Below are 20,151 nucleotides of genomic sequence, written 5' to 3'. Positions count from 1 at the left end.
AATTTGAAAGCTGAGACATTGTTTTAGAACTAATCTGCTCTGTCTTGTCTGTTGACGCATTGTCAGTGTCCTCTTTCCATTTGATGGAAGTTTCTTGGGCTGTTTTAGACACATCATGTGTCTTTCTTCTCTTCTTTGTTCAATCTGTTGTGATTTGCATGATTTGCTGGATCAGGTTTGTTGTTGTGAGCAGTTGCAGTTCTCTATAAAGCTGGATTCATCTCAACTGTAGTCTTCGAGTGGGTGTTCAGCTCGTCTGTCCTCATTTTAATATTAACAGGACCTCCTTTGAACCCATCGCTCTGCTTTAAACCCTATTAGAGCGCTTTCTCGCCGGCTACTCCATACAGAGACCTGAACCTAATAAGTGTCTGATTTGAAACACATCATTAACGATCTCTCAAGCACACCACACAAGTGCTTCCCACGGGAAAGCCATAAGAGACTCGACTAACTCTCAGAGTTGTTGTTAGCTAACAACTTGATGCTATTAGGGCTGTAGTACTCGAGTCCGGTCTTGGACTCGAGACCGTTTTTTCTATGATCTCGGACTTGTCTCGGACTCGCTGGTATTCGGACTCGGACTTGTCTCGGTCTCGGCCACTGGTCTTGCCAAATATGGCTTTTGGTCTCGACCGAGTCCAGGTGTCTTTATTGTGTTCCCAGTAAGCACACATAAAAGCCATTTATATGCGCGCCGTTTATTTGCTCTGGTGTGAGCCGCGATTGCGCCAGAACCAGCCAGTCATCGAGATAATTCAGCACACGCACTCCCCGGAGTCTGGTGACACACTGGCTGCGTGTCAGTAGCGCCGCGTCAGACACGTTTCTGGTGTGCAAAGACACAGAAAACGCGACGCAGCTGACACGCAACAGAAACGCCACGCTCACGCCACCCAGCCTGTGTGTCTCCGGCCAGCACCGCGTCCATGCACTTCGTAAATGCAGAACTGTGTATTGATAAGCTTGCCCCTCGAAGGCGAATCTCAAGAATGGCCTGTGATGGGGGGCTATCTGAATGTGAAAGTATGCGTCTTTCAGATCCACAGTGAAACACTGCTATTATGAGGTATCACCATATTTCATCATTCTGTTTTCTTTAGATTAGAAGATTATATGATATCAAGGGGAATGTCTATACTTAAAAATCCTGGGTGTTGTGACACTGTTTTTGCTTTTAGATCAACAAATAATAACCAAAATGATTGTCTTGATAATGTCTTGCACAAGACTTTTTTTCCCTGTCCTGGACTCGGTCTTGTCTTGGACTCGAACCTCTTTGGTCTTGGTCTTGTCTTAGACTCGACTATTCCTGGTCTTGGACTCGACAAAGGTGGTCTTCTTGACTACAGCCCTAGATGCTATAGTATGTGTAAAAATAGGAAGCACCAACAAATATTGGTTTGATATTCCAATAATGAATGTTACAACTAAAGACATGTTCATAACTAACATTTCTATTGACTTAGTCGACCAACTTAGGTGGATTTTTTCATTGAACTCATCGCATTGCATTTTGGGGTTGTCTTCTGTAATGTGTGTACGTGTGTGTATACTGTTTAAAAGTTTGGGGTCTGTAATATGTTTTATGTTTTTTGAAAGACGTCTCTTCTGCTCACCAAGGCTGTATTTATTGGATAAATGAAAGTAATAGATTGTAAAAATAGTGAAATATTATTATAATTGAAAGTAAATGTTTTCTACAAACAATTGTGATCGGCTACCGTTTAAAAGATTCATTTTTACGCTTTCTGTTCACAGGTTTCACAATAGGTGAAATGGGTTATTTTTTTCATGCATTTATTTTATGCATCACAATTATTTATGCATTTGCTTATGCAATTATTTATGAGATTGCATTTATTGTTAATTTTCTTTCTTTCTTTATGCATTCATTTATTTTGTAAAGGTGCCTTTGATGCCTAAAAGTGTTGCCTTCTACTGAAGCAGATCCCATATCCATTCACTGTTGGTCTCCATATGTCTAATGCGGTTTACTGCTGGTGTATTTTGACACTTTGACCAGCTTTATTTTTGTTTTTCTCTTTTAGCTCTTTGACTGTGTTGAGGAATTGCGTGCTGTAGCATCTGGCAGGATGAAAAAGATCGATTGCACGGCGACAGACTCCCTGGGGACTGTGAGTGCATTTCAGTACTCCTGTACTTTTACTGTACAAAGTGTAAAATGAGGAATAAATTCGCATAATGGGAATCTTGGGAATGAGGTGTAGCAACTGTATGTTTCTCTAATTTTTTATAGAGAAGGTCTGTAGTGGTAGATCAGTCATCGCAGCCTGCGTTCTTAAAGTATGTTCACTAGTCTTGTTTTTTTTTTTTTTTTAAATTGCAATCATTCTTTGCCTCTGAGGTTTGATGACTCATTCTGGGAGCTGAGAAATGTAATATTCAAGACTTTGTGAGGGAAACGGTTTGCAGTGAAGTTTGCAGAATATATTCTGATGAAATGCACCTCTGATTTGACTCATTACAGCACCAGAAGCAATTATACTAACTTATTTAAATCAAAGGGGCCCTATTTACTTTCTTAATGCACGTTTCTTGTTTCAGTGCACGACTGCATGTTATTCCCTAAAAATTGTTTGTCTGTATAATCTTTCTGTAAAATGATTTACAATAAATTTTCGATGAATAAAATCAAAATTAATTGCCGTCCTATACTCAGAAATGCGTTCACTGCAAAAAAACAAATTTTCAACTCTGTATTTGTCTTGTTTTCCAATGCAAATATCTAAACATTCTTAAAGGGGTCATATAATGGTACATGCACTTTTACAAGTTGATTGTACTGAAATGTGTGTTGGCATTGCCTGTACACAACCATCATATGATTAAAAACCATCCAGTGTTTTTGTTTTAATCTCTTTATGTTTTCCCCTGCCTCAAATTGAGCCGTTCGATTTTGTGACGTCACTATATCAGACGCCCCTCCCACGATTGTTAATTGACAGCAGCGTTTCAACACAGACCCGCCCTGAGCGAGCTGTCATCGTAGTCCGCCATTGTTGATACGCTGGAGCAGAATGGCGTCTAAGCGATGGTGGTGTTCTGTTCTTGGCTGTAATAAGCAGTCCCTCCAGAAAAACGCGATTATGCGATCGCGTGATTTAGTTGCATAATCAGCCAAAGTCCGCATATTCATGCGGGGGCCGCATTTTTTCAAATTCGCTGCACTTTCGCCGCATAAATTGCCGATTTCCGTGCAAAATATGCGGGGCTTGCATGATTTCATAATCCTCTTATTTTCATTGCAAAAAAGTCACATATATCTTAGCAGAAAGTTGAAAAATGTTGCGTTTGCTTCACACAAGAGCAGCCATTTCCCCGTTTCCATGGGAACGTTATGAAGTGACGCAATTACGCGACGGGAACGGGATAGCTCACAGCTGAAGTTACTGCAGAGGCCAGACAGACTCACGGAGGCAATTGGCATCTCACAACTCGCTCTTTATTCCCAAATCGAACTCGTATAACTGTCTGTCACACCGTTACTTAGGCCTAATTAACAAAATAAGATAAAAGAAGTAGCATCAAACAGAAATTACCCGCACACATCGGGTGTTCGAGGCGCATATACAATATAACACTGCAGACAGTTCAACAGGGAGCGCGCAGCTCTTAAAGGGGCCACACCTTATTTACACCCGTTACAGTCTGAAATAAAACAAGATGAGAAATTAAATATTCCCAGCACTTTCTATGATGTAGTATGCTTGCTTATCAAAGGAAGTAATAAGAAATGACTCTTTACATTAAGGTAGTAGCCTAGTGAGAACAGGGTGTTGGGGGAATCACTTTTTTTCTCTTTTTCATCAAACCCGCAATTTTTGCAAGTTCCCGCAATTTCATCGCATAAAATTGCATAAATATCCCGCATATTCCATCGCATTTTTAAAGAAAACGGGCAGCATAATCAAGGATTTTTGCCCACAACAATCACAAAAAAACTCTGCGTTTTTCTGGAAGGACTGAATAAGGAACACAGCAGTCATTTTGGTGTTCCTAAATTCAAAACGCTGAAGACGCAGTGGCTGAGTTTAGGGGATATTCCCAACGATCAACGTAAATGCTTTTATCTTTGCACTAATCATTTCTCACCAAACTGCTTTCTAAACGAGGGTCAGTTTTGCTAAGATCTAAATCTGGTTTTGCTAAGAAGCTGGTCCTGAAAACAGAATCGGTACCAACTATTCGTGTTCCTGCTGCACCTCCAGAAGAAGTGAGTGTAACGTTTTATTAACCTTTAAATATTCATCTTTGCAAATCGATTGCATGCTTCACGATGAATGTGGCTAATGTTTACACTCAGGGTATATTACGGCATAGGGCTGTCGCGGTGAAGGAATTTCCCTTTCGGTAATTTTGAGTTGCTCAATAGCGCGATATGCGGTTTTACCGCCATTTATTTATTTATATTTATTTGTTGCTATATAAATACGTGTTATGATGTGGTCAGCATACACAAAAACAATGTAACCAATGTAACTGAAACTAAACAGCGTCTCTGCGCATTGAAAGACTGTCACTCAGCGCGCAGTTGTTACGCCGTCTTTGAGTGAGTCATTAAAGCGTTCATTCAACGAAAACGTTCAAAAAGCTGATTTCTTAAATGATAGATGTAATGAAACAAGGGGCTAATTATTGTTTAACTTTGAGCTCCACTTTTCAAGGCTCAGCTGGCCAGCAATGCTTCACTTTTGGGCAAAGCTGAAGCAATGCTTCACTTAATAGAGACCAATGGCATTGATTCAATGCGTGACTCGCTGCTTTCCCCCCACGACTTCCTCGCGCTGTGTAATGCTGACCAGCGCTGACGCCATTCATGGTAAATACCCTTAAACGTTAAAAGGATAATAGCCTAAGACAAATATTTCGCGTTCCTTGGAAACGGCAACCTTTTCACGAATATACATGACTTGACTTCAAAAACAGACGCAGGTAATCGCACGCGCTCAGTCGATCACATTCACTGTCTGTTTAGGCTTAAGTCCAAATCCACGAATCCTCGAATCCTCTGTAAATCACCATGATAAACAATCTTGTTATCATTATTAACTTATTTAACATTCAATACACATGGTACGAACCACGAAGGGTGGCCTTATGAAAAAAGAAAACACGGTTCGCGGTTGCTGCGGTTACTTGCATTCCTCTGCGGTTGGCCTGTCAGTAGCGCGGTACTGCAATATTGCGGTTATCGCGACAGCCCTATTATGGCATGTTTTCTCTGTAACGCTATGACGTTCTCAATATAATTCATAATCCCACGTTTATAATGAACAACGCGTTATGGTTAATGTGTTATTAAAAACCCTGCCAGTACATACAAAAATAGATCAAAGTGACATTACGTTAACCAACCATTCAGAAACGTCCTGTTCGAGCCTTAATTGTCGAACTTCTTCGGGGCTTCATCTTGTTCCGGGTCCGACTCCGTTTCAAATTGATACGGTTGCACCGATGTTTCCTCAGAGACTCCCGCTGCCATTCTTTCTCCAAAATATTCCCTCAACTGTTGTCAAGGTAACACTCCACGTGCGTTGTCAAAACGCCCCACAGAACAGAGGGGCGGAGTCAGCAAGCTCATTATAATTTAAAGGCATATGCACTGAAACGGCGTGCTGAAAACAGAGCTGTTTTTGAACAGGTAAAATGAGTGTTTTCTTACTAATGAGAATTTTTAATAAATGTATATTACAAAGTTTTCATTTAGACCCTAAAGATTCATATTAACTTGTACAAAAATGGCATAATATGACCCCTTCAAATGAAGATGCATTTATAGAAGCAAATTTACTTAAGATATTAAGTGAAAATATCAACTTGCTTTGTGAAAAATGTATCATAATTGAGTCAGTATATGCTTAGAGTGCCCCTGTGGTAAAAAAATCAAGTTTTTTATCTTGTTTATACATGTCTATATGGTGTTTTTAATATGCTTTAAGACAAAGCATGTGTAAATTCATAAGTCGACAGCATTGCTGAGTATTTTCTCCTTAAAACTGCAGTGAACCAAAGACAGTCTCAAAAACACGGTTTGAAATCGCTGGTGTTTATCACGTCACAAACTACCTTGTAACCAATCAGATCAACGTGTGATCGTCAACGAGTGGATCTCTGAGTGAGTGAGTGAGTGGAGGCGGGGCTCACTTGCATATTCATAGAACTGTGTATAGCCTACTAAATGAGGCAAGAGTGTCGAGTTACATTCAAGCTGTTTTAAGGCATGAAGATTTTTTTTAAGAAACATTTTTAAATATGTGATTTTGATGATCAAAGATAACATCTTAGGGCATTTGCATTTTCTTCTCAAGTTAAATGTATCTTGATTTAAGAATGTACTGGAAAACAAGACAAAAATACTGAGTAGGACATTCAAACATTGCAGTGTTGTGTTAACAAAGTAAATGAGTTGCGAATCCCATTTCAATATGACTTTAAATTCACCAATGCTTTAAATACAGTTGTCAGCTTAAATGGTTCTTGCACGCCCTTTGCTAAACGAGTGTCCTGGTCAGCCATGTGATTTGTGACGGAAGTGTGTGTCACCATCAGACAGCTTTAATGTGACAGAGGTGCAAGATCAACAGACCCGCCACTTTCTCACTCCCCACGAAAGTTTCTGCATCGCTGGCCAGCATCAACGTCAAGCATGAGCAGCAGTGCAGCTGAAAATCGTTTCTAATGCCTTTAAATGAGGACACAGAGCACCGCGAGGAAAGACGAGTGTGTTTACGCCGACCGCCTTTAAGTGCTTTTATAATTACGTGTCCAAATGTCATCTCAGAGCGATGGTGCATAGAGTCGAGGTGGAGGGTGACTTCCGGTACAAATGAAAAATCATTTGTCTCAGTTGTTCCTTCTAGACGGCAGTAAGAGAAACGTTGTAAGTCTCCTGCAACTCTCTTTAATTTGAGATCTCAAATATGAACTTGAACATTTCTTATCAAATTCTTCCAAGACCAAATTATCTGATTATTTTTAATACTGTACATTATTACTATTTTCTTACTGTACATCAATCACAGCCTCATTTGTGTGTATCAGGGTTATTATCGTTAACTAAAACTAAAACCATAAAAAATACATTCATTAAAGTAAAATAAACAAATGAAATAAAATACATTTTAAAAATGTATTTTATTTCAGTTGTTTTGCCAAGGCAACATTTCTCATTTAAGTAATGAAATAACTAAAATGAAATAAAAAAAAACTTAATAAAAACGGAACACAGTGAACTTTCATTTAACATCAACTAAGAATGAAAAATTAATCTTAGTTAATGTTAGTTTCAACATTTACTAATACTTTTTAAAAATTAAAATGGTATTTGTTAACGTTAGTTAATGCACTGTGAACTAACTAACATTAAAAAAGATTAATAAATGTTTTACATATATATTGCTCATAGTTAATTCATATATTAACTTACGTTAACAAATGTGACCTTTATAGTAAAGTATTACCATAATAACTATGTAGACACAAAATGTTTCTACAGTGCCCCTGAGTGGACAAACGCGTTTCGTCACTATGTTGTTTTTAGTGCAAAGAAGCAAGCTAAAGTCAGTGAATAAAACACTGACACAATGATGATCAAGTAACAATAATATTCGCAATAACATATTGTTTTACTGAATAATTAAGTAAACCTAATTTCTTAATTTATCTTTGTAAAGAAACCTCATTGATTAACTGGTCTCAGACGACGACATCATTTCCTGTCGGCCACCGTAACTTCTGTTGGTTGTATTTTGCAACATCACCACTAGATGTCACTAAAAATCACACACTGCACCTTTAAAATAAAATGAAAACAGAATAACAAAATAGCGATAGTATAGCAATGATGCTAAAATAAGACTAGTGTGTATTTTATCCCTTAAAAAGGAATTTAGGAGCTAAAGTTGATATTTAAATAAATGGAGAACTTCATTAAGACTCCTGAGCTTTGAAAAAGCAACCTCTGAGCAATAAAAGCCTTAATGGCTTTCCGTCGGTTTTTTATTGTTCATTCTGTATATTTTAATGTCTGGTACATTGAAACACCTAGAGCGCATCAGCAATGAATGTACCATTATTACCACTGTTCCTTAATCAGCTCTCTGCTAGCATTGTAATCGGCGCACTGTGATTGGCTGATTCTTGTAAAGGGCAAGCCCTTTTGACGAAAGCTGGGTTATTCAGAGGTTTGCGTTTATCCTTACACAGGCATGTAATGTAGCATCTGTCTGTCAGATAGACGCCCGCGCCCTTTTATCCATACGCGCACATTTCTGCTGACCTCAGAGTAGTACATTAGCCGTGGTGAGGAGTCCCACATGTTTGATCGCATCCTGATTGCTCCTGATTCAATCAATCGGATCTGATTAACAGTAATAGAAGAAGATCTTACCAGTAGTGGCCTGAAATGTTCAGAGATCAAAAGAAGGAAACACAGCATCTGCTTTTCAAACGCACTCAGCAGTCCACTTATCAAACTAACGCCCTTCCTGTATCTTTTTAATAGGAAATGATTATGGTGTTCTTTCGCATAAACGTACGCAAAATGACACTTGCCACGATCATCTTAGTCGGGTTAATCTCACCGAAACATGCAGGTTCACATTTTACCTCAAAGCAAAAATGGAAAATAATGTGTGTGGGATTTTATATACACGCACATTATTTTCCTTTTTTGCTTTGAGGTAAAATCTGACCTGGACATCAGCACTATATATATATATATATATATATATATATATATATATATATAAAAATGTACATAAAGAACATGAAACCTACTGTATGTTTAGGACCATGTCGTTTTTTTTCAATGTAGATTTCTTTCTTTAAGCACATTTAATATTATTTCACATACCCCTGCATTACATTACTGTAATGTGCATGTCTGGATGAATTTCTTTTGGATAAATTTTTTTTTATAGTGAGTCTCATTACAGCAAAATTGACTATAATATAGCCTAATTTTTATTTAAAAATATAATAAATTAAAGTACGACAACCTATTCTTTATAAATAATGATCTTGTAAATTGGCAGCAGAGATAATTTTTTTTATTCATATAGTTTGAATTTTGGTGAAGTAGTTTTTGACAGGTTTCGTGAGATTCACCCAGTCACATGACCTCATTTGTCGACCCGTTGTGGTTGAAACTTCGCCAGCTCCCGAGGGCATCATGGAATAACAATGCCAATACTTTCACAGAGTGCTTCTGTGAGATATTGAGAGATCTGTATGCATACCAGGCGGTGTCATTCTTTCTGTGCTGTAGTGTAATGGTGGCAGTCTGGACATGTGTGTACATCGCCTCTGGTGGTGGCAGAGATTGTTTCGCCTCTGTTGCAGTGCATTAGACTCAGACTCAAGAAGCCTTTCCAAGTGTGTCAAGCAGAAACCCTTCTGTGTACGAGCTGCAGTAATGGGGATGCTGAAGCCACAGAGTCGAATGGCCTGTCAAAGACAACCCGGCTCGGCATACTGGATCTGACTGTGTACCCTTCACCCATCCCTGCCACTTACAATATCAATGAGACTCTCCTACCGCCGACCCATTTTAACAACCTCCAGCACTGTTTTCTTACACACAGTGCTGTCCTGTTATACCTGAAAAAAACTATATTCTCATTTTAGAGGACACCTAGACTTCTGTGATTTCTGAAGAAAATCTGAGAAATGATTTTTCCACTGCAAAACTGTTTGCTATGTCGTCCTGGGTGGTTTTTAGGGTGTTCTGAGTAATTGCTAAGCTGTTGCTAGGGTGATTTTTAAGTGGTTGCTAGGTGGTTTGTATAGGTTTAAGTGGCTTGCAACTAGTTTTAGTTTTGCAGTTGCAAGAGTATTCTGTTGGTTTCTATGCTATTCTGAGTGGTTGCTAGGATGTTTTGGGTGGTTGCTATGGGGTAACTAGGGTGTCCATGTGGTTGCTAGGTGGGTGTTAGGGTGTTTTAGGTGGTTTCCTTTCAAAAACTTTCAGCCAGTTGTAGTTTTGCAGTTGCAAAAGTGTTCTCTTGGTTTCTAGGCCATTCTGAGTGGTTGCTATGGTGTTTTGGGTGGTCGCTAGGTGGTTACTAGGGTTTTCAAGTGGTTGTTAGGGTGTCTTAAGTGGTCAAGTCACCTTTATTTAAAGTTACTTTTAACAATATAGATTGTTTCAAAGCAGCTTTACAGTGATAATAGGAAATTAAAGTAAAATAGATCTAGAATAAGAAGCTGTAGAATAAAGTTATTTTCCAGCTAAATTTAGTTTTGATTGATTCACTTCCATTGCAAAGTTTATTAGTTATTAACTTAAGAGCTGCTAACACGACACCGTTGTAACAGAAAACCCTTAACACGCTCCGGCCAGCTCATCCGCAAAACAACAGTGTTTAGTGCTCAAGAACGCAAACCTTGTAATAGGTTCCAAGGTGCAAGCCTAGGGAAAATTATTATTATTATAATTTTATCTCTCCACAAACTTCAAAACTGCAAACCCGTGAGAACGCTGACGGTGTGCAAATGCGCATTACATGTTTTAAGTATTCCCGTTTGAATATACAGTATATGTGCTCAGGCGACAGGCGTGTAGTGTTTCTTTACAAATTGACCTCAACAAATGACTTGTCTTGCCTTAAAAATGTATAATACAGAATTTTTTATCACTTCCGTGTAGCCATGTGAACTGGCATTATTTTGGTAAAGGGAAGGAGGCCTTCACAGGGGAGAGTAGTCGTTTTCCACTGCAAAACGTGCAGCCAGTTTTTTAGTTTTGCAGTTGCAAGAGTGTTCTGTTTGTTTCTAGGCCATTCTGACTGGTTGCTAGGGTGTTTTGGGTGGTTGCTAGGTGGTTACTAGGGTGATCAAGTGGTTGCTAGGGTTTTTTTTAGTGGTCGCCCCTGCAAAACGTGCAGCCAGTTGTAGTTTTGCAGTTGCAAGAGTGTTCTTTTGTTCCTATGCTATTCTGAGTGGTTTCTATGGTGTTTTGGGTGGTTGCTAGGTGGTTACTAGGGTTTTTCCTATTAGTCGATTTCAAAAGAACCTACGTCCAAGCCTCTCTATATCACTAGCTAAAATATGATTTATTTCCCCCCATAATTTATATTGTCCACCGGGCAAAAATTGCACTTAGAAAGGCATCAGTGCATTTCTCTTTTTGAAGAAACCCTTATATGACCAATAGTAGTAAAGCTTGCTTTCGCAAACACCGCTCATTATTATTATTATTATTATTATATAGACTTCAGGAGACTTTATGAAAACATAGTCTAATTATCCTGGGGGCTTTTTATTTGATTGCACCATTAAATCCAGACAGCATGCAATTTTTCCCGTTGTTTTATCTGAATGGAGTTGCTTATTACAGGATGCCCCAAGTGCCGCAGAGCAGCAGAAAAACAAACAATAAAACGTCCCCAAGGAGAAACCCTTCTCTACACTGACTTTCAAAAGAAGATGAGCTTGACCTACTTAAGAACACTCATAAATTCAGCTTAGCGAGAATGACCCGGCTCACAGCAACAATAAACACCAGGCGTGCAGCAGGTGCACCAATGCTTTCATTTTGTTTTCTTCAATTATGCCCTACACCTTATTCATACATTTGTATGTCGCATGCAGTTTTAAGCCAATTACACCAATGGTCGAGTGCTGGAGGACAAAGACTATTGAGCCGCGGCCACACATTTAGCACGGATAATCCTTCTTTTCATTGTGTTGTGTTACTAACGAACCCTTGAGAGCTGAGTCTTAATAGGCAGCTAATATCTGTACGACACACACAGCCACGCGCGCTTGTAAACGCTACATGTTTTGGCGGTAAACAATAACCGATTATTGTGCATCTAACAGAAGGTGATTTATTCTTCACCACAGTTGGATCTAGCCTAAACAGCAGATGAGAGCGGCATCTGTATCTATTATCTTTACAGCATTATCAGATTCACTCATACAGTATTGTTCAGGCTTGTTTGTTAATTGCTTTGTTTATTAGCCATTGCTAATGATGAATTATTGTGTCATGAGAGCATGTAATAGGATGTTATCTTACATCTAGCATTGGCAGATGCTTCGCCATGGTTAAACTACATTGGTTATAAACTGGAGTTTGTAGAATAGGAGAAAAGAGTTTTTCCAATATAATGTATTATTCGTCATTTGCCGACTTGTTCATTCTAATTTTCCAAGGTCTTATAAACAAAGGTTTTCCAATGGGAAATCATTTTTTTTTCTTTTTTGTGCTGTATAGGATTCCAAAATTTCATTCTTTGAAGAAGTTTTGGTTTCGTTTTTTTAAAAAATATTTTAATTTTTTTATTTGAGGTGAAGTCAACATGAAATAAGCATTTTCATTCTTAATGCACTTTCTTGATTTTTTTTTTATTGTGAATAATTGATCAGTGCACATTATTGTGCAGAAAAAAGTATTTGTCTTCATAATCTTTCATCAAAAGACAATGTTTCCATTTCCATTTCTGAAATTAATCTTTTCTGCCTTTTTCAGCCAGCGAGTTTTCCAGAGAATCTGCTGCGAACCAACAATTTCTCACTATCCAAGCATTTCCTGATGGACATAATCCAGTTTTATTCTACCTATCCAACTTAGTCTCTCTCGACTCCTAGCAGAATTAAAGGGATAGTTCACCCAAAAATGAAAATTCTGTCAGTATTTACTCTCCCTCATGTTTTTCAACCCCGTAAGACCTTCGTTCATCTTCAGAACACGAATTAAGATATTTTTGATTAAATCTGAGAGCTGGATCACTCCTCCATAGGCTTCTAAGGGATTGAAACTTGTTCCCCGAAAAGTTATTAAAGACATCGTTAAAATAGTCCAAGTGACTACAGTGGCTCAATCTTAAGTTTATCAAGCAACGAGAATACTTTTTGTGCGCAAAAACAAACAAAAATAACGACTTTATTTCAACTATTCATTTCCTTCTCTGTGTCAGTTAGCGTAGTGTGATAGCGTAGAGCTACGTCACACGTAGGCTCACTATTGGCCGACGCTGGTCATGTGTGTGATGCGTGTGACGTACAACAACAGAAGCTCTGCGCTGTTACACTAGTGAACTCACTCGAGGCCAAATAAATGGGGTAAGTACACTTACATTCTCATTTTAAGAGGTGTTCTGAGTAAATGTGGTTTGATTTGTTAACATTAGTTAAAGTAACACCAGGTAACTTTTCAACCTTCAAAATATATTTCCAAGTCTCTTGTGATGGTACATCGACTTACAATAGGTTGAATGACACGTCTGCCATAGCCTGACGGGGTCTGTAGCGTTTTTAATCGTACTTTTAAACTTCGGGTTTCGGGTAGTAACCGGCGAACAAAGAGAACTACAAAACTCGACTGCTTTACGGCATATACGTCACTTCCACCACCACCGCCACTTCCTTAAAATCGCAGGGCTGTCAAGTGTCACGCATTGAGCCTGACAGTCACTCATTTCGGTCTTTTGTCACGCTCTCCCGCCACACATTGTATTTCTCACGCTGAAAAACTATTTGTAATATATTTAATATGCCGCAGCGCCCAAAACTCTGGCCGCGCCGCTCACACTGTGGAACAGGCATGAATTCAAGCGCGTCTCCTCTGGTGTTGTTCGTCTGGTGTTGTTAGCCAATCAGAAAATAGCACTATTGTATCTGGGTAACATTTAACGCAACAACCAATGACACCCCGTAGTCTGGGGTGTTTTTTTGTCTGCCTGACTATGTTACGGAAGCTATCTTATCCTCCGTTTACCTTCATGAATCAGGTAATGATTATTTGTCTTGCCTATAATGCTATAATGCAAATCGATTTGTAAAATTTGCAGATTTATTTATGGTAGCTTGATATTATAATATTGACGATATATGGTTATTATCTACCACTCAAACATTGCATTGAAGTATCATATAGATTCAGTAAAACGGTAACCAATAGACTAGGCTACTATAATGACACTGGCTTGTAAACGTGATCATCGTGATCATTTGTCGTTAGAAAAAAAATAAAACGCATGAAATTATATTCATATGACATGCTGAAATATATGCCACTGTACCTGGGATGAAGACATTTCACACGCGACGCAAGCAGAACACCTGCATCTGACCTCCTCCTACAGTGTTCAGGGCTATCATGGTTGTCAACAAATGCACGATGACAGAGTTTACGACAGTAGTAGAGGACAATACTGTTTCCCAACTGTAGGGGGACACCGAGAGCAAAAGTTACCTGGTGTTACTTTAATGCATTAGACTAACTAACATGAACCATGAGCAATACATTTGTTGCTGTATTTATTAATCTTTGTTAATAAAAAAAATACAGCTGTTCATTGTTTGTTCATGTTACTTCACAGTGCATTAGGCTAACTAATGTTAACAAATACATCTTTGGATTTCAATAAGGCTACTATTAATTATTAAATTAACATTAACAAAGATTAATAAATGCTGTAGAAATGCAGTTCATTAATAGTTAATGTTAACTAATGTAGTTAACTAGAGTTTAATAAATTGAACTTTATTGTAAAGTGTTACCGATTTGTTACACACCGATTCAGACGTCTCGTGAGTTCAGTGTTGGACAGATCAGTTGTTTTAACTGTTCATTAAATCGAATCAGTCATGGGCGTAGGTTTGGTCTCAGCTTTGGTGGGGACATCCCCCCCCTTCCGGGACATCCCCCCCCCCTTCCCCCCCATTCTATTCTTAAAAAAAGTCCATTAGATTAAACTGGGAAGGGTCATAAAACTTGCATATTGTTATCCTAGGTTTACTGCTTCTATTGTTCTCAATTGTAAGTCGCTTTGGATAAAAAGTGTCTGCTAAATGAATAAATGTAAATCTGTTGTGGTTTGATGCTGTCTTTCCTGCATACAAAATGGTTAATTAATTTTGTAGTCTATCCTATGGCTAGCAAGTTTAACCCTCCTACCAGATATTGTTATTTGGATATTATCAATCAAGTAAAGATTCATTATATTTGAATAACCAACAGTGTTCACTTTCGCTTTTTTAACATTGCCAACATGTTTTTCCAGCACATGTGTCTAGCAAGTAGGCTACACTCACAAATACATTACATAAACAGAATGTAGAAACAAAAAATGTCTCAGATGATCCACTGTTTATGACTGCAAGATTCTAAGTTAAGGTAGGCTAATTAACATTCAGTGACTTCGTAGCATTCTATCATGATAGCGCGACTTCTATGAGTCTATCCGTGCTGCACACCCCTAATTAATGCTCCTAACCTTGAAAGATTGCAGAAGCTAGGTTTAACTGTAACAATATCCTGGGTAACCAGGATCACCAGTTAATACTATTTTCCACAGTAGAATCTGCATTTGAAAGCCTGGTCAGTCACTGTTTGCTACTACTAGTTATTTGTGTGGCTAGTTATTTTTGCCTACTTACACTCTGCTTTATGAAAAAGCTTCGTATGTCCCCTTTCTTCTTCTTGGGTGACATAGCTGATCTACAAAGTACAAAAAGGGGCAAAAAAACGGAATATTAAAATGTTTTACTCTGGCCTTTGTATATGGCAGGCAGAGTGACAGCCCTGGTAACTTACCATCGGCGTCGTCACGCGCGCACACACGCATAAACCACCCGCTCGCTGCCAGTGAGTGCAAGCACAAAAAGTAGTCCCGGCCCGCGCGGGTAGCCTGCCCGTCAGATAACCCGCCGCCAATCAAATTACGGCGTATCTTGTACTGTCGTCGTCCTGGCCGTTGGAATCGATCCAAATGCAGCGCAAATATCAAACTAGCAGTTCAAAGGAGCTTGCTAAATATTGGTGGGGACAAATTTGTCATCTCAAAATATTGATTGGGACTAGTACCCAGCGTCCCCCCCTAAACCTACGCCCTTGGAATCAGTTCAAAGGAGTCATTAAATCGCACGTGTCATTAGCGGACGTGTAGGCTACGGCACACATTGCAGTGTGATTATCCCTAGGGCTGCAACTAACGATTATTTTGATAATCGATTAATCGGACGATTATTTTTTTCGATTAATCGATTAATCGGATAGAAATTAAATTAGATTTTTTTTATTATAACTAAATAAAACCGTAAATCAGGGTATTTATGTGTAAAAGTGTACTTTAAAAAGTGCAAAAGCCACACATTGAGTTTTACTAATATCAATATTTGCATTGTTTTTAATGATAATTGCTGATGGCAAGTTGACAAACATGATTATTGTTAAAAAAATGATATAAAACATATTATGTTTTAACACAATTTTTGTTAAAACAAATTTACACAGACATGTTGTTCAGATGTGAATATCTGAACTAAAAACAAACTAAAAACATCTAAAATATATAATTCATTTAATTTTTATTTAAAATTAATTATATATAAGGAATATAAGGATAAAGAATATAATATATATTATATATAATATATAAAAGAATAATATAAGGATAAATTGATTAAATAAATATAGAAAGACTGAAAACAATTGTGTGAACGTAGAGCCGCAGTAGATCGCGTTTGAAAAACAATTAAAACTTAGTAGACAAATGCTATAAAAAGAGAACGGAATGGAGGTAACGTTACCCAGCAAGCTAACAGGCTTGAGTAAAGGACAGGAGAAATTATGCATTAGTGCACAAGCATTCGCTGAAAACCACTGACTACAGTGACTAAAAAACAATATTTTACTGCTGCTGTTATTAACTGCCTTTATATTTAGTGCTTCGCTTTGTAAAGACCGTTTTAATTTAACCTATTTCTGCGGTAGCGCTATTTTAATCCATCACTATCGTTGCGAGCGAACTGATTGCGCAACCTGATGCTCGAGACAAAATACAGACATCCCAAGATCCCGGAAGTCCCGGGAGTCTCCCGCATATTGATTGCGGCTCCCTGATGCCCGCGAATTAGTTCAAACTCCCGAAATCTAGAGCGCGCAAGCAAGAGCGCGCATGCGAGACAGAAGAGACTGCTCCAAACCGTGTAGCGCGCGCGCTCGGCAGAGCGCCTGAGGGAGAGAGACCTTGCGTGTGTGTGCGTACCAGTAAACGCTCCCCGTGACGTAAGCAGACCAACTAATCGATAATGACATTCGTTGACAACGATTTTCATAATCGATTATAATCGATTTTATCGATTAGTTGTTGCAGCCCTAATTATCCCAGCAGTTTAGGACATCGCACAAGATCCGTGTCAACACAGAAAACATTTCATCACTGGATAGTTTGTTTTGTTTGTTGGAATTGTGGTTTATGTCAGCTGAATGTGCGGAACGCTTTTCAGAGATAAGAAAACATTTCTTTTTTTTTTGTTGCACAATTTACACAATTACCTGCGGTAATTCAGGAAAACAATCTCCGAATGCTCCACGTGAAACAGTATTAAAATGCTGATATTCTGGTCTATAACTCCTCCCCGAACAGCCTGCTGTCCTGTATCTTGCTCTCTCATTGGCGGTCTGTCATCGCCGATGTAGTTTTCAGTCAGAACACATTCACACAGCAGGATTGTGAATCCCCGACAGGTCCAGATATTTAGCATGCCAAATATCTCACGGGCGTCGGCGAATCGTCGACGATTCTCTCAGATCGCGTCTTTGCTCATTCACACTGCGTGATTGTCACTCGCGTGAACGAGCACCGGTTTGCCTGTGATTTCGGGCATTTGTCGGCGATTTCTCAAAACCTGTCGGCGAGCCAAAATCGGGGCTAAAATCGCGCAGTCTGAACTCGGCATAAGGGAGAGCAAGACACTCACCGATCAAATAAGGCTTTGGCGGCCGCCAAAAAAATCAATGCAGGAAAACCTCGTTTCATCTCCTCCCTTATTCAGCCTTTTAAATTTCGCGCGGTAGTCAGCTCCCTGTCACGTGACAACGGAGCGCGGCGTTTGTGAGTGGGAGTGATTGACAGCTAATATTAACCAATCTAAAATCTGCTGTAAAGTTAGGAACGTAAGGATGAAGTTTGATTGGATATAATCGTTGGATGGAATGATGGTCCGGCCACCGTATATCAGCGCACATAAGGTACACACTGTGCAGTAATTTGCGAATGTTTTGTTGAGAAATAAAAACAGGTCGTACCACAACCATTATTGCACTCGCACAAATGCTCCCAAATATATTTTTAGTTCGCACAGATTAAATTTCAGGAGCATATGCGACCAAAATGGTCCCAATTTCGAGCCCTGCTTGAACAGGACAGCATCCAAACGGGAGTTAGAATCCAATATCTAATATCCTGTGTATTCATATAATGAAAGTAAAATGGTTGAGAATGTCATTTCATGTTGTAAAAAGTGAAGCCAACCTGGGTATTACAAAGTGCCTGAATGTTTTCTAAACTCGCAGAGGTTCCTGTTGGAATCAGGAAATAAAAGGCTATAAAACCCTCTTTGGAAAGTTATTTTTTAGAGTGAGAGTGACACACCAAGGCTCTGTCTATTTCAAAGGACTAGAAATGTACTTTTTGGCATTTTCAGAGCCGCTGAAAGGCGTCATACTAACAATTGAACATGGTGTAACCTTCAGCATGAAATAACATAATAAATAAAGAAATAAACACAGCTGCAAGCATCATGTACATGCTGTTTATCTTTCACTCTTCATGCATCATCAGACTATTTTCAGTCGTTAACATTATTCAAACGATTAAGCACCTAATTGAAAATAATAGCCTCTGGCTATGCAGTAACGATCTGCAAGTTTCACACTCAGATCAGACTCACCATTTCAATCTGTAGGGATCATTTACCATTTATTATTCCTATTCCGATCTCATGAGGATCCTGGTGAAATGGAGATGGCCGTTAAGAGATATTCTCCACACCAGAGGGAAATACCCTCTGCATTTAATAAAGGGCTCTGCATGTGATAGTGCTTATATGCAGATTATTTTCTCATTTATTTCTATGCTATTGATTTAATAAACCAGTAAGCCTCCGCTTCACGTTGTGTGTAACAATACCTCATAAACAAGCGTCCTCGAGCGGCTTATTGCTTCTACACTGAAAAAAAGAAGTTTCTTCCTCAGTATTTTTTTATCTTGTTTTCCACTATGAATAAACACTCTTTGATCAAGACACATTTACTTGAGAAGCAAAATTACTCAGGATGTTAGATGTTGTTTTCTGAAAAACTGATAAAAAATAATGTGAGTTTACACTTAAAAGAAGAATCTGCAAATGGGGTCACTTTAGTTAAATATTTTATTATTTTAGTTTATTTTTCTGACCACATTGGCAGATTCCCCCTAGCAAAAACCCACTAAATTTTGAATATATTATTTTAAATAATCTCATCTAACATAATAGTTTGTAAATATTGTTACGTCCCTGTGGTTGTGCGTGGATGTTATGTATATATGTATATGTGTGTATATATATATATATATATATATATATATATATATATATATATATAAATCGATTAATTGCATCTAACAAAAGTTTCTAATTGTATAATGTGTGTGTGTGTATACTAATATATATATATCAAAGCAAGACTTGATTTAAGAATGTTTAGACATTTGTACAGGAAAACAAGACATAAACAGTGATTTGGAAATTAATTTTCTATAGTATATTAAATGACGGCAACAACAATACATTATTAAAAAAAGATTTTTTTAAATAAAAAGTTAACTGTAGTAATCATAACTGTAGATTTGTTGACTCATTAATATTGAATCACCAGTACATATGACTGAGACTGGCTCATCCAGTCAGATTTTTTTACAATCATAAATTGAAGCTCTTGTGCAGCTGTGTGACCTGAAGTGACATTTTCATCTTGCAAGTCATTCCTCACCTTCAGTTGTTGCTCTGGGTTTCAAATGAATCCTTAAATCTTTTCTACATCACGTTGAATTGAATGGATGCAACATTTATCCGCTGTACAGCAGCCACAGACTTTATAAAGCCCTCAGCTACACATTTACATCCCCAGCGCTCGCAGCGATACGCGTCGACATCACTCTTCCTTCTCTCATTCCTTCTTTACGCCACTCTCATTTGCTCGTTCACTTAATGCAGGCTGTTTATCTGAACTTTCCTCCTGAAACACAGCTTGATTATTCACCCTCGTCTGATTGCTGATTCTTTCAGAAAGCATTTTGCTCCTTAGCCTGAGGTATATGGAGGTAGTTTTGTTTCTTTATTATTCAATCAAAA

At 38.4% G+C, this 20,151-nt stretch overlaps 1 protein-coding gene across 6 annotated transcripts in view; it reads left to right on the top strand.

The window, feature by feature from the left end:
* The window catches only part of LOC143750623 (3',5'-cyclic-AMP phosphodiesterase 4D-like), a 291,108-nt gene that overhangs the window by 35,592 nt on the left and 235,365 nt on the right, over nt 1-20,151 (top strand). For 4 of the 6 annotated variants that reach the window (XM_077243790.1, XM_077243787.1, XM_077243789.1 and 1 more), the window contains exon 2: nt 2,052-2,138. The exons of the other annotated variants lie outside the window; for them this stretch is intronic. In XM_077243790.1, the coding sequence (XP_077099905.1) occupies nt 2,097-2,138 (42 nt within the window). In that variant the 5' untranslated portion in view covers nt 2,052-2,096. The remainder of the gene's footprint in view (nt 1-2,051; nt 2,139-20,151) is intronic. 6 annotated transcript variants of the gene reach the window in all.

Source organism: Siphateles boraxobius, unplaced genomic scaffold (assembly GCF_051911475.1).
Source record: "Siphateles boraxobius isolate OS27281-9 unplaced genomic scaffold, OSU_SipBor_1 25, whole genome shotgun sequence".
Classification (NCBI taxonomy): domain Eukaryota; kingdom Metazoa; phylum Chordata; class Actinopteri; order Cypriniformes; family Leuciscidae; genus Siphateles; species Siphateles boraxobius.
Note: the sequence above shows the minus strand (reverse complement) of the source record. Positions and strands in the feature narration are given on the sequence as shown.